The 14,880-nt window shown below is 38.3% G+C and overlaps 1 protein-coding gene across 2 annotated transcripts in view; it reads left to right on the forward strand.

Annotated features, from left to right (window-relative positions):
• The first annotated feature begins 7,540 nt into the window (after nt 1–7,540).
• myof (myoferlin) overlaps nt 7,541–14,880 on the forward strand; it is a 30,940-nt gene continuing 23,600 nt past the window's right edge. The window contains exons 1-7 of one of the 2 annotated variants that reach the window (XM_079397325.1): nt 7,541–7,744; nt 7,843–7,898; nt 8,074–8,165; nt 12,069–12,177; nt 12,643–12,727; nt 12,973–13,106; nt 13,208–13,336. In XM_079397325.1, the coding sequence (XP_079253451.1) occupies nt 7,657–7,744; nt 7,843–7,898; nt 8,074–8,165; nt 12,069–12,177; nt 12,643–12,727; nt 12,973–13,106; nt 13,208–13,336 (693 nt within the window). In that variant the 5' untranslated portion in view covers nt 7,541–7,656. The remainder of the gene's footprint in view (nt 7,745–7,842; nt 7,899–8,073; nt 8,166–12,068; nt 12,178–12,642; nt 12,728–12,972; nt 13,107–13,207; nt 13,337–14,880) is intronic. The other variant, XM_079397324.1, reaches the window with a different exon arrangement.

Raw genomic sequence — 14,880 nt, forward strand, 5'->3', positions numbered from 1 at the left:
AGAAACGGCTTAAAACACATCTCTTCCATCTTCATTTGACCCTCTAACTCTAGCACAACAATTCTGTTCTACAAAAAAAAATTGTCCCTTTTAGACTTTCATTTATGATGTAATTGCATGTTGACTCCACTAGAGGGCCACTTTGGGGTTGACTGCAGGGAGTTACAGGGTCAGATGAGTTAGACCAGGGGGGAACGTTGATCCTGGAGGGCCACTCTCCTGTAGAGTTTAGCTCCAACCCTGGAAAAAAAGACCTAACTGCATCCTAAAGACCTAACTGCATCCTGAAGACCTTGATTAGCTGTTCAGGTCTGTTTGATTAATGTTGGAGCTAAACTCTGCAGGGACACCGGCCCTCCAGGATCAACGTTCCCCACCCCTGACTTCGACTATGACTTGCATAAGTGGGTTAGCAGCAGGAGCTGCTTGTGTTCTGTAATAAACATTTGGTTCTGAGATATAGCTCTCCGTGTATATAGTCTATCGGATACACCGTACGAGAAGAAACACTACACACTCTTTTCATTTACTGCTTGTTTTCTGTAAAAAACTAACACTAGCTTTTCTAATCTTTTTTTTTATTCTATCTGTTTCCTTTTTATTTATTATACAATTAACAAAAGCAAAAACGGCCTCTATCATCAGCTTGCTCTATTCTTTTTCAATTCTGTTTTTTTTATTTATTTTATAATTTTAAAAAAAGTATAATTTAAACCGAGACCAGCTAAAAAATGTTTTTAAGTCAGTTATTTCTATGTTTTGCTGTAGTGTGTCGGTAGGAAATATTAGTTTACATTTCCACCTATTCAACCTATTAAATTTCTGTTGAACAAATTGGTTAAAGTGAATTATTCCCTTACACAAAAGACGCCACCTACTGGCAGGGCTGGGGAGTAACGAAATACATGCGTTACTTATTTAAAATACAAAATATGAGTAACTCTATTTCGTTATAATTACATTTTAAATTGGTGGTAATCAAATTACAGTTACATCCAAAAAGTATTTTAGATTACCAAAGTGATTACTTTGAATTTTGATGTAATTTAATATTTTAAAAAAAAAAAAATTCGTAATGCATTTCTCTCGTGGAAATACAAAGACTAGTTTATAAATCTGAAAAGGACGTAACATCAGGGCAGTGCAATGCCTACCTGCAACAAAACTAATATCAGCATTAAAGGGTACAATCTGAAAAAAAAGCATCTTGAGGGAAGTTGTTCTTGATCTTTGAAAAATTTTATCCAGTAACTCGTTTTTCTATTTTCTCATATTTTGAGTGTTGAATGGAACTTAATTGAAAAATGACACCAAATTCTCCTAGAATTCACACTTTGCATTCAGTTAACAGATCCATACGAATCATGCATGAAATAAAAGTTTATAAAGTCAAGCGATAGCTTTGTGTGCTTTTCGAATGAATAAAGACTTCAAGTTCATCTGTAATATTCAAGAACAGATCATCTTTGTTCGTGATTTGATTCGTGAACAGATGATTCTTTTGAGTCAATCTTTTGACTGAATCAATCAGTGTGAATGGTTCACATTAAACTGGATAGATTTGGGTATGTTTCCCAAAAAGCATCATTGGAAAGGAGCCATCACAAAAACACCTCCTGGTTACCATGGCGACCATCTTTCTGCCATAACCAAATTATGTATTTTGTGTCATATCTCCTGAACCAAACATGGTAACACAGAAATTTATTTGATGGTCAAGGATTACAATGATACCAAATACAAAAACATAAACCGTTCAGGTGAAGAGTTAATGGTGAAATCAGCAATGTGAGATGGAAATCACAGTATCACGGCATTTACAATAGTCAATATTATGGCTGTTAATTTTTTCAAAGAAAGCGACAGGACAGGACACATAATAAAAGAATAATATACAAATAGGCAATGTTCAAAATAGCAAAAACACAATATATAATATAGACAATTATGTGTGTACAGGTCTGATATGTGCAAATTTGAAATGAAAAATAAGTATGTGTGGTGAAATAATGTATAATAGAGTTGTGTGTTCCACGTTTAGTGTCAAGTGTTCATGAGATGGATTGCCAGAGGGAAGAAACTGTTCCTGTGTCTGGTCGTTCTGGTGCTCAGAGCTCTGTAGCGTCGACCAGACGGTAATAGTTCAAAGAGGGAGTGTGCTGGATGCGAGGGGTCCAGAGTGATTTTGCCAGCCCTTTAGCTCACTCTGGATAAGTACAGTTCTTGGAGAGTGGGAAGGGTTGTACCAATGATTCGCTCAGCAGTCCGGACTACCCTCCGTAGTCTTCTGAGGTCAGATTTGGTAGCTGAGCTGAACCAGACAGTTATTGAAGTGCAGTGGACGGATTCAATGATGGTGGAGTAGAACTGTTTCAGCAGCTCCTGTGGCAGGTTGAACTTCCTCAGCTGGAGAAGGAAGTACAACCTCTGCTGGGTCACAACTTTTCACAATGGACTCAATGTGATTGTCCCACTTCAGGTCCTGAGAAATTGTGGTGTCCTGGAATCTGAATGACTCCACTGCAGTCACAGTGCTGTTCATGATGGTGAGTGGGGGCAGAGCAGGGGGGTTTCATCATCCTGCTAGGTTCATCAAAATTATTCTTTGATGGCCAGCTGACCTTCAAGGACCATATTGTAAAGACAGCTCGATCATGCAAGTTTGCATTGCACTACATCAGTAGGATCAGGCCCTTCCAAACAGAGAATGCTGCACAACTTCTTGCCCAGGCCCTTGTCATTTCTAGGCTGGACTATTGCAATGCTCTTCTAGCTGGACTTCCATCATGCAAAATCAAACCTCAACAAATGTTTCAGAATGCAGCGGCACGACTGGCCAAGACGGCCCACTTCACACCTCTCTTTATCTCCCTACACGGCTTGCATCAAGTTCAAGACATTGAACTGTTTCAATCTGTTTGGGTACAGAACAGCTTCAACCCCCTCCTACTTTCTCCTCACTCTTACAAATCTACATCCCCTCCAGAAGCCTGAGATCTGTAAGCATTCACCTTTCCTGGCTGTTGAAATGATCTTCCCGCAATCGCAGTGATTAACAGAACACCTGATACGTTATCTGACAGCAACACTAATTTAATCCCATACCTGACCCATTTAACATAAAAACTGGGACCCGAACCTGCACCTGCATTACAGTTTTTTTCAGTCGCTAACAAGCGTTTGTCCAACCAGTTGTCACATTTTCAAAACTCTAAACACAATTAGCACAGCATCGGTCTTTTGTGGCCATACCATTCACACATTTCATGTCGTTTTCACACAATATGCAATCAGTGAACACATTTCCACAATGCTTACATTTTCTTAACAGACAAGCTATACCTCCCAACAAAATTATGGATTGTTTTTGTAGTATTTACGAATGTTAACACACAACATCCCACAATAGCAAAAACAATATTCCAAACCTTAGATACAGTATAAAAACCTCTGCTTCTGCAATGATATCAGTTCAAAAACAATATATCTCAGCTGATAATAAACAAACAATTGAATAATTGACACACAGCTGATTTATGTTGGGTAAATTGGGCCAACCACAGCTGATTCCAGTCTGGCTTAGATTCAGTGGCAGGGGTTATTTTTTTCTATTACATTGATACTTATACAGTAAAAGGAGGACTTTGAGGAGTGATGTTTTTGGAAACAGAAACAGAAAAAGACAAACACTGTAATGTCTGGACGAGGAAGAGTAAGAGCAAGGGGCCCAGGGAGAAGAGCAGGCCCAGTGAGAGATGCAGTGAGAGATGCAGGAGCAGTGAGAGGTGCAGTGAGAGGTGCAGGAGCAGTGAGAGGTGCAGGAGCAGTGAGAGGTGCAGGAGCAGTGAGAGGTGCAGGAGCAGTGAGAGGAGCAGTGAGAGGTGCAGGAGCAGTGAGAGATGCAGGAGCAGTGCGAGGTGCAGGAGCAGTGAGAGATGCAGTGAGAGGAGCAGGAGCAGTGAGAGATGCAGGAGCAGTGAGAGGTGCAGGAGCAGTGAGAGATGCAGTGAGAGGTGCAGGAGCAGTGAGAGATGCAGTGAGAGGAGCAGGAGCAGTGAGAGATGCAGGAGCAGTGAGAGGTGCAGGAGCAGTGAGAGATGCAGTGAGAGGAGCAGGAGCAGTGAGAGATGCAGTGAGAGATGCAGTGAGAGGAGCAGGAGCAGTGAGAGATGCAGGAGCAGTGAGAGATGCAGTGAGAGGTGCAGGGCCAGGGAGAAGAGCAGGCCCAAGGAGAGGGCAAGGTAGAGGTGTAAGAATGTGTGGTGGTGGTGGTGGTATTCCAAGGGCTGCAAGAACAGTAGTCAGTGATGAAATTCGTGCCACTATCCTTGACCATGTAATCAACCACGGTCTTTCACTAAGAGAGGCTGGTGAAAGAGTGCAGCCCAATTTGAGGCGGTCAACGGTTGCCTCCATTATACGCATCTTTCAACAAACCAACAGGTAAGTATTGCATTTTATATGGATTGTTTCTATTCTCACTTGACATGTCAATAAGGTCATACAGTAATGCATATGTTGAATATTTGTCCCTCTAAAGAATGCAACGTCTTCCACCCTCTGGGGGAAGAGGAAAGCTCCTCAATAATGATGAAGAGCTTGCCATTGTAGAAATGGTTGTTACAAATAATGCAATAAAACTGCATGAAATTCAAACTAGAATTGTGGAGGACCATGAGATATTTGACAATATCGATAGCATCAGCCTCACAACTATTACGTGGACATTGTCCAAACACAGAGTGCGGATGAAGCAGCTCTACACTGTTCCCTTTTAGAGGAACAGTGAGAGAGTCAAGGAGCTACAACGACAATATGTCCAGGTATAGTGTATATTCAGTTCAATGTCCAGTTCTATAAGCTTTGCACTTTGCAAGTAGGTAACCTACACAGTAATAGGTTACAGTACAGTAACCATCTATACAGTAATGACATGATTTACATAAACTTTGTTTCAGAGAGTTATGGAATTGGAGGCCAACCAGGCCCCTCATGAACTCATATACATAGATGAGGCAGGATTCAATCTGGCCAAAAGGCGTCGACGTGGACGAAATGTAATTGGAAAAAGGGCCACAGTTGATGTGCCAGGACAGAGAGGGGCAAACATTACCATGTGTGCAGCAATTGCAAATGCAGAATTACTCCTTCACAGATGTCAGGTTGGACCCTATAATACCGAGCACCTCCTTGCCTTTCTCAATGATCTCCACCAGCGCCTGGTTCCAGAGCAGGATCAGGAGGGTGAAAACATGAGGACCTTTGTAATTACCTGGGACAATGTGGCTTTCCATCATTCGCAAGCAATAACAACATGGTTTGAAGTCCACCCAAGACTGGTAAGTCTCTTCCTTCCACCCTATTCACCTTTCCTCAACCCCATAGAGGAGTTCTTTTCTGCATGGAGGTGGAAGGTTTATGACCATCAGCCACATGACCAGATGTCCCTCCTTGAAGCCATGGATGCTGGCTGCAGGGACATCACAGTTGATGATTGCCAAGGGTGGATCCGACATACCAGGCGGTTTTATCCCAGGTGCATCGCCTTGGATAACATCAGATGTGATGCTGATGAAAACATGTGGCCTAACCCTGAAGAGCGCAGAGATTAGATGGATATTTTGTTCACTGTAAGCAATACTGTAAAACGTTTTCTGTTCTATCATACCGTGTTTCTACTGTACCTCCTGTAGTAAACAGTAAAGGAAAAAAAAACTTATTTGCTTTTTACTGGAATGCTTTTGAATGTGAACATTACTGTACATGTGGACATACAGTTCCCAACCAAGAAATTAAGTGTCAAAACGGTGGATTGCATGTTTTGCATGCAAATACCTGTAAAACTGAAACATCAAAGTTTTTGTAATGTCAACAATAGCCAGTATTTTGAAACCTGATGTACTTTGATTGACTGCACGTACCTTGTGAAGTGAAAACAAGTGTTATTCTTTGACAGAGTAATTTAATTTTGAGTCAGATTTCCAGTGTTTTGGTAAAGTTACTGTGTGCAGAGAAAGATGTGTTCTATTTTGAAATGAAGAGTTAGTATATATTTAACAAAATGTGTTTTTGAGAAGAAAATTATCCATTTGGCCAATTGTGTTTTGTAGGTGTGAGTCTGTGTTAAGACTTTAGAAAAAGTATCTGAAGTATGGGTAAGCACTTGTTAGCGATTGAAAAAAAACTGTAAATCGGCCTACATGAGGTAGGCAAAACTCATTTATTAAAACTTTTATTCAAATTGTGTATAGATTAAATATATAAAGCAAGAAGAGTGCTCTCTTTAATATAATCACTACAGCTGTCAATCAGTGGCAGCACGATTGGCTACATTGCTCAGCGTGTACTGGACTGAGTTGAAATAGTCTTGGCTACTGGCCCGCACTCACACCGCACCCTACACATACATTTTATTCCACCCGGTACATCACATATTAGCGGTTCATCTGCGTGTACCTGCCAGCATTCAGGACTCTGGCTTCCCCCTTGTGGACAACATAATAGACACCTCTGGCCCCAGAGAGTGATTGTAAATTAAGTTTCCATGATGTTTGAAATTTCATTCTGCATCCTTGTCATAAAGTCACTGAATTAACCATTAACTGTTCACCTGATTGCGTTGCAGTCTGCGTGTGATGTTAGAGCATTGTATTGTATATTGTATTGGAAACACACTACCGCCTGCCTCTTGAGAGGTAAGGAAAAATACACTTACCTAAGATAAATTTTTTTTATATCTCTGAAATATATGATAGTATTCTTGAAAACAATCTTTTAATGTATTATTGGTATAATAGCCATAATTTGGACTTTTGTAAACGCTGTGATACTGTGATGCTCAGATACTTCTCACATTGCTGATCTTCACCTGAACAGTTTATGTTGCTGTATATGGTATCATTGTAATCCTTCAAAACATAGGGGTAGATATCACCTTTTCTGTCTTATCATGCTTGGAGATCAGGAGATATGACACTAAATACAAAATTTGGTTATGGCGGAAAGTAAAATGGTCGCCATGGCAAAATGTTTAGGGCCGCAAACTATACAAATATACCAAGTTTCATGCTTTTATGAAAAAGTGAACATTATTTTCACATATCACCTGGACTGTAAGAATGATGTCCAATTAATAAACCATGATTACCGAGGACACCCCTAAATCTTTCAATAGCCCCTCACTGCAGAACAAAGATCCAGGGGGCGTGGTTTAGGGATCAAGGGGTGGAGACGGGTAGGTTTAGGTGTATGTAAAGTGGGAGGAGTTGGATCTAGAGCTCAAATCTTTTACAATATGCCATTATTTGTTCAGCACAGCACTCTTTGTGAGTCACGCGATGCACTGCTAGGTGGCGCTTGTGCCTCAGCTATTAAACTTTAAAATGTGATAAATAACTGGTGCATTTGGCTCAGCATGCATGGAATAATCTCAAATAAAATAATAAATGATGAATAAAATGTATCATTTAAAATACTGTGAAAATCACATCCGTAAATACAAGTGAACTGAACAAGTAGTCTTGTGTCACTGAAGTAAGTCCACACCCTTCACAAACTCCCAAAAGGATGAGGGCACTGCAATGAGCAGAGCACACATTTCCACATACAGAGACACATCGCTATGGAAGTGCACTAAATGAGAACTTGTCTTCTGTCATGTTGCGCGTGGCAGTCGAATCTGCGGCGGGTCTGCCCAAAAAGAAATTAGGCAGTCCAGACCCCATCGCATCTGTGGTGTTTAAAGGTAAGAACTCCTCGTGTGTTTCCTATTAGCCATTAGACCGCAGAATAACAGCACCGACTATTAGTTTTGTTAATGTGATGGATTTCTAATCATTCTAGACGAAAAGAAGAAAACAAAGTCCGTTAGCAGTGAATTGAACCCAGTGTGGAATGAGGTCTGTTGAGTTTTAAATACACTTGAACGCTAAGAATAAAGTTCGCTGTGTGTGTAAACTGTGAATGCACATACTCTTTATTTAATGAGATTCTTGCATATTAATCTTCTGCATAGCGCATTTCTTCAGTGGCTGTGAGAGTTTGTGAAGTTTTCAATGCTGTTTTCCCCTTTAGACGCTTGAGTTTGATTTAAAAGGTGTTCCTCTTGATTCTTCCTCGTACATTGATGTGATTGTGAAAGACTACGAGACTCTTGGCAAGGACAAGTAAGTGTTTTTAAACGCTCATAAACACTAACCAGTGTAAGACAAACAGTGTGATGTTGAACTGTTGCTTCCACCCTAATCAAATACTAGTTGTGTGACTACAGGCATGTAGGACTTAAAAGTTTGGACCTCTTGTATTTAAGAGGTGCATTCTTACCAAAAGTGACTTGCAGGTTAATTAAATGCAGACAGAATTCAATACAGTTTTGCATCAGTTCATACTCTTGGTTGATTGACTGATTCATTGATTCACATCTGTCTTGATGCATTTTAAGGGTAATATTAAAGCATGTTATTCTTGGTTCAACACTGTAATACCCTGCAGCTCACACACACCCTCACAACCGTGTTCAGACCTGCTCTACAATGCCATGAGGGGTGAGATGAGGCGTTTGGTTCACAGTTCTGCATGAATAATTGATTGTTATTTACTGGTCTGAAATGCAGTTATTGCATAAAGACATCAATTGAAATAAATAGAGGGGTCTTAGAGTGCTTTATCACCATGCAGGGCTATACATTTCATGCTTTTCCAGTTATTCCAGATTTTTTATTTATTTTTTCTCGCTGTGAGAACAGGAAATCCAATGGCGAACACAGAGGCACATAACTCCTGCTGAAATTGACATTGATGCAATTACATGCAAATTGTCTTGTTGATGTCACATGGCTGTTTTAGGGTCTGTCAAAAATGAACTTTTCTGAAAAAAACCACTCCTTCATACTTCTCAGGTTAAATACTTTAATCAATTCATGTAGTCATTCCTGACTTGAATAGTTACATTATGTGCAATAACATGTCCAAAACAGAATATAGTCAGATGTTACACTCAAGGGTAGTTCATAATTCACCCAAAAATGTGTTTCTATGTAATTTTCTGTTTTACTCACTCTGAAGTTGTTCCAAACCCATATGAGTTATTTTCTTCTGCTGAACACAAGACGATATTTTGAAAAATGTTTGTAATCAGACAGTTGCTGGTAGCCATTGACTTCCATAGTATTTCCCCCCCCATACTACAGAAGTCTGTGTTGGGCTGTGACAATTCCTTATCTCTTAAGAACACCATTATACAGATTTTTTATTTTTTTTACTGTTTACCTGTTGCTGTGTTGAAAGCACACTAGTTATGTTGTACAATAGCATGTAAGTAGTGTATATGGGGTAAATGGAGTAAAAACACACAGATATTGCTCTTTTTTTTTTGTCTGTATGAGTGGGATTTAAAGTGCCTCCCAGACTCTGAAAGGGCGGTCTAGCAAATATCTTTCCAGTTGAAATCACAATATTTGGAGCAGCACATATCTAATAACCCTTATCCTCTTACAAACCTGATAGACAGCATTGTTTAGGTATTATTTATATATACAATTGTCGTTTTCATTAATATTTTCGATTTCTTTTAAATTTTTCTTTTATAGTTATGAGCATTTGTTTTTTATCTTGTATTACTATCTAGGTTTAATTTCAGTTTTAGCTCAAGCTTAGTTTAGATTTTATTTATTTAAATTTAGTAATTTAAGTAAATTGCCAAGGATTGTCATCTAATATTTGTATTTTATTTTTTCTTTATTTTAATAAAATAGTTAATGATATAGGTTATGTCTGTCTTAGATTGTAATCCCTGAATGTTGAGATGATGCTGATCCAGTAACAGGCTTGGCAAAATGTTGTGGGCATATTTATTTTGGAACAAAAGTAGCATTGTTGCATTTCAAATCAGTTCTGTTTGAGAGTCTGGTAAATGAAGAGCATCACGGCACTGATCTAATCCTACGACTGCTTCCCGTAAGGCCAGAATTGTAGCGAACAGCACATTTAGAGTTTAATTCCCAGTGAAATACTTTAGTGTTTGTGCTAAAGTACAGGGAGGCTAAGATGTTTAAAGAACATTTGTCTGTTTGATCAATGTTACCGAGAGGTTAGTAAATATTAATCATACTTGGAATCACCTCAGGTTCTCAGAAGTAACATTCCATAAAGGAAGTGGAATGAGGCAAAATGTTGGAGGGTGTGGTTACATTTATTTTATATATTTGCTTTGGCATGTTTGTTTGAAACTTGGATCATCAGGTTTTGAATATTAGGTTGGAGACTATGCTGGGAATTTTGCACATAGGATGCTAAGATAATCAAGGTTTTTGGGAGGAATGTTGCATCAGATTTCTCATTCATTCTACTTTGGCTTCATTGTAATTTGAACATCTCAGAGGAGATGTTAGTTTAAGAGCATGCATTCCCTGAATAAATCCTTCGCTCTAAGGGTTAAATGGATAGTTCACCCAAAAATGAAAATTGTCATCATTTACTCATCCTTCACGTGTTCCTGTATGAATGTCTTTTCTTCTGTTGAAAACAAAATAAGATATTTTGAAAAATGCTAGTAACCAAACAGTTGACGGTAGCCATTGACTTACATAGTAATAATTTTTCCTTGCTATGCTAGTCAATGGCTTCAAGTTAAATTTATACAGGTTTGGAAGAACTTGAGGGTGAGTAAATGAAGACAGAATTGTATTATTTGGTGAACTATCCCTTTAAGAGTTCTTATTTAACAGTTCTTGCATTGAAATGTCAATAAACACAAGTAGAACAAATGTATTTGTAATTTGGTTTTTTTTTTTGAAAACCAATTACATGAATGTAGCAAGGAATTAATTACAGTAGATTACTACAAGGTACAAGGCAAAATGAATTTAGGTGTAAATTCTTCATTAAACAATTCTTGCTTAAATTAACACTACAGGTGAAAACATTTGCTTTTCATGCACTGGTACAGTTTGAGATTTAATTTTTTACGTAATGTGACACAAACATCCAAAACACTTTATTGCACATCTATTTGCGTCAGTAGATTTCCATTACAATACATATCTTTAAAAGCCGCTTTCTCAAAATGCATTTTCCCTTGAGCCAGAAATCTTAATTTCAGTAGCACTTACACAGACCAAACTTTATGATTTTATCTATATTCTGAAGGTTTTTACGGAGGGATTTGTTCAGTACTTTCCTAACCTTAACCTAACTATTAAAATAATAATAAAAAAATCTACTTATGTGAATTTTTTGCATTGAGTTAAATGTTTGCATTAAATTTATTACTTTTTTAAAAAGTTAATGGTTTTCTAAATGCTATACGCAGATGTTTGTGCTGTTTGTTTCATGAACGCAGCTCAGCGCGCTCTGGTCTAATGTTTGTGGACGCACCCTTGTCAGTATTGTCAAATGATATCACAGCAGCCCTCTAATCAAATGTGTAGAGCTAACAGGTCAATGTTTACAGAAGGTCAATGCTGAATGTCTCGTCGTTTGTGGTGTTAGGATTAATAATCCTGGATGCTGACCTACTAAGAGTCCTGTTCACAGTATTAATCTACATGGCATTATTTATTTCTCTTGTGACCTTACAGAGTTAGATCACACAAAGACATTTTCTCCCATGGAAACATTCGTGCATTGTGATGTTTGCCATTGCTTTTTATCAACATTTGATGGACTGACAGAAAAAGAAATTCACTTCACTTCCTCAGTCGGATATATTTCAGATTTTTTTCTTTAGATATATAATAGATGGCAGTGGTTGAAAAAATAAGAGATTGGGAATGTCTTCCAAAAAATGAAGTTGTTTGTTGTTTTTTTTTATTAATTTTTTTATAATAGTAACTCATGGATGATTAACACAGTAAGACCAGGAACATGAATTATGAAAATACATATGGTCAGACATATTGCACTTATCCCTGACTGTTTTTAAATGCAAATGAAAAGTTCACACCGCAGCATTTGGAACATTATGAGACAGATGTGATGTTTTCCTGAAACACGGTACACTTAGTCTGCTTGATTTTTCCTCAGGAGTTTGTTTGAATTATTTAATCTTTTTTTTTGTTTGTTTGTTTTAGGTTAATTGGCTCTGCAAATGTCTCTTTAAAAGACCTTGCCAGTAGCCAAGTAAAGTCTCTCCCAGTGAAAAACTTGGCTCTTGTGGATGAAAATGGCAAGAGTATAGGAGTGGGTGTTTTTTTTTTTTCTTTCTTTCTGTTTTATCTTGACACACACAAAAATATTTAATACATATTGTTATATTTGAAACATTTTGTTATAAGCAGGTACACAGAACTCATTTACACGAAGTTAAAATCTTTTGCATGCTCTTTTATTAAATGCTTTTTCCAATTTGTAAAAATACTTTCAGCTACCAAGAAGTAATATTGTGAGCTTTATTTAAAACGGTTGATACTGTTTATTGCGCAGCAGACTTTACAGGCTTAATTGACCGTTTAATTTTAATTTAGTCATCACAGATACCTGAGAAGCATGTTTACATAGTCATCAAAAGTAAATATCTGATCACCTAATTTGGTGATGAGTTTTGAATTGATAGCATCACTGTCAGTATCTCCACATTGGACACTGTCGGTATTTATGTAGTCTGTTTGATATTATTATGAGATAATTAGCTGCATCCTTGTGCAGGCAACCATCAGCATGACGATTGGCTACGAGCCACCTGCCGGTGCTGTGACAAACCCACAGGATCAACAAGATGGTGGAAACACAGGTTAGCTGAGTGTGGTTCAATGTTTTTCCGTTTAATCGTGTTACACAGATGACATGCTTGATGGTGTGAAAATGAAGTGTAAAAAAATTTATTTTTCAGATACTTCATGGTTAGAGGTCAATTACAAGAATCTGTGAAACTTATTTTGCAAAACGATTTTGGCTTTAATTGCGTGTTTACCATATTGGTTATGTCTGACTAACCCATGATGTTCTACATTATGTATTATTGTTTTCATTGACCAGCGGGGGGTGAAGAGGGAGATGTCACTGATGGTGGGGGACAGGGCGCAGTCACATCTCCTGGTGAGCCCGGCCAGAAAATTCGGTCTAGGACCAGAAAACGCCATAGTTTGGCTAATAAACCTCAGGACTTTCAGGTGCGGGATTGTCCAGTAGTCATTAAATACAGTAAGGTTTCTATTTTAATTGCTGACTGTTTATGCTTATTAGTCATTTTAAAATGCCATTTCTGTCAAAGATCCGTGTGCGGGTGATTGAGGGACGTCAGTTGCCTGGAAATAACATCAAACCTGTGGTCAAAGTGCATGTGTGTGGAGAGACACACAGGACTAGGATCCGGAAAGGAAATAACCCATACTTTGATGAGGTATACAGTTGAAGTTTTCATTTATTTGTACGTTATTAATTTCCTATTGAAAGGAATAGTTCATCATAGTTCAAATGATTCTGTTATTATGCACTCACCCTCACTTTTCCATACACTTTTCAAGCTGCTTATTAGTGAGCCTGTAAAAACATTTCAAAAATCATAAAAGTGGTCCACATAGTTGATAAGCTATATTCCAATAAGCCAGTACTATAGCTTTGTGTGAAAAAAATTAATTGACTTTTTTGTGATATACAGTGCCCTCCATAAGACAAAATTGCTCTGTTGGCTGTGGAGTCAAGACATTTGCAAATATGATTAAAAGATGAATATGAGACAAATCTACAGAATGTCACATTTTATTATTAGCCGTTTCAACACATACATGTTTTACCAGATAAAAAGAACAGCACTTTTAGAGTTCATCCCACTCATTGATGTGAGCATAAGTATTGGGACAGTTGAACATAAGGCAGATATAAAAGATTAAAAGCTATTGTTTAGTTGCAGATCCCTTGCACACAATCACAGCAGTGAGTCTGTGACCCATAGACATCACCAGACTCTTGGTCTCATCCTTTGAAATACTTTTCCCAGCCTTTAATGCAGCCAATTCCAATTGTTGCTTGTTTTGGGGAGTTTCTGCCTTTACTCTCCTCTCCAGCTGGTGAAATTCATGTTCAATCGGATTTAAATCTGGAGATTGACTTGGGCAATCTAAGTCTTTCCATTTCTTTGCCCTTATAAATTCCTTGACTGAACTGGCAGGGTGTTTTGGGTCATTGTCCTGATGCAATATGAAGCACTTCCCAATGAATCTGGTGGCATTTTCTTGAATATTGGTAGGCTAGATGGTTTTGTACCGTTCCAAATTCATTCTGCTACTGTCATCATACATTAAGTCATCAGTGAAGTTGAGAGGGCCTGTTCCAGAGGCAGCCATGCATGCCCATGCCATGACACCACCTCCACCATGCTTTACAGATGAGGCTGTATGCTTGGGATCATTGCAGTTCCCTTTTTTTCCCACATTTTTGTTTTCCCATCACTTAGATAAAGGTTCATCTTTGTCTCATCGGTCCATAAACACAGTTCCAAAACTCTTCTGCTTCACCTTTGTGCTTTTTTGCAAACTCTAATCTTGCCTTTCTATTTTTGGTGCTGGGCAGAGGTTTGCATCTTGCTGTGTAGCATCTATAATTCTGTGTCAAAGTCTCCTGAGGACAGTAGATTGTCGGAGCATCACCCCAGCTTTCTGGAAGTTGTTGGTGCTTTTACAGACATGTCTTTTAGGGTTCATTTTCACAGCTTTTATGATTTGTCTGTCATCAACTACTGTTGTTTTCTCAGCCGATCAGGTAGTTGTTGGTTGCTGGTGTCGCTGGTGGTTTCCAAACTCTTGATTTCTCCATGCCCTTTGTTTTTGCTAGAGCTCTAATTGACTTACTCGTTTCTTTTAGCATCCAAATTGCTTTCTTTTCTCTCAAAGTCAGCTCCCTTGTCTTCATCCTGGTTTGTGTGTGTCATCATCGAATGCAAGATTC

This window comes from Barbus barbus (assembly GCF_936440315.1).
Source record: "Barbus barbus genome assembly, chromosome: 38".
Taxonomy (NCBI): domain Eukaryota; kingdom Metazoa; phylum Chordata; class Actinopteri; order Cypriniformes; family Cyprinidae; genus Barbus; species Barbus barbus.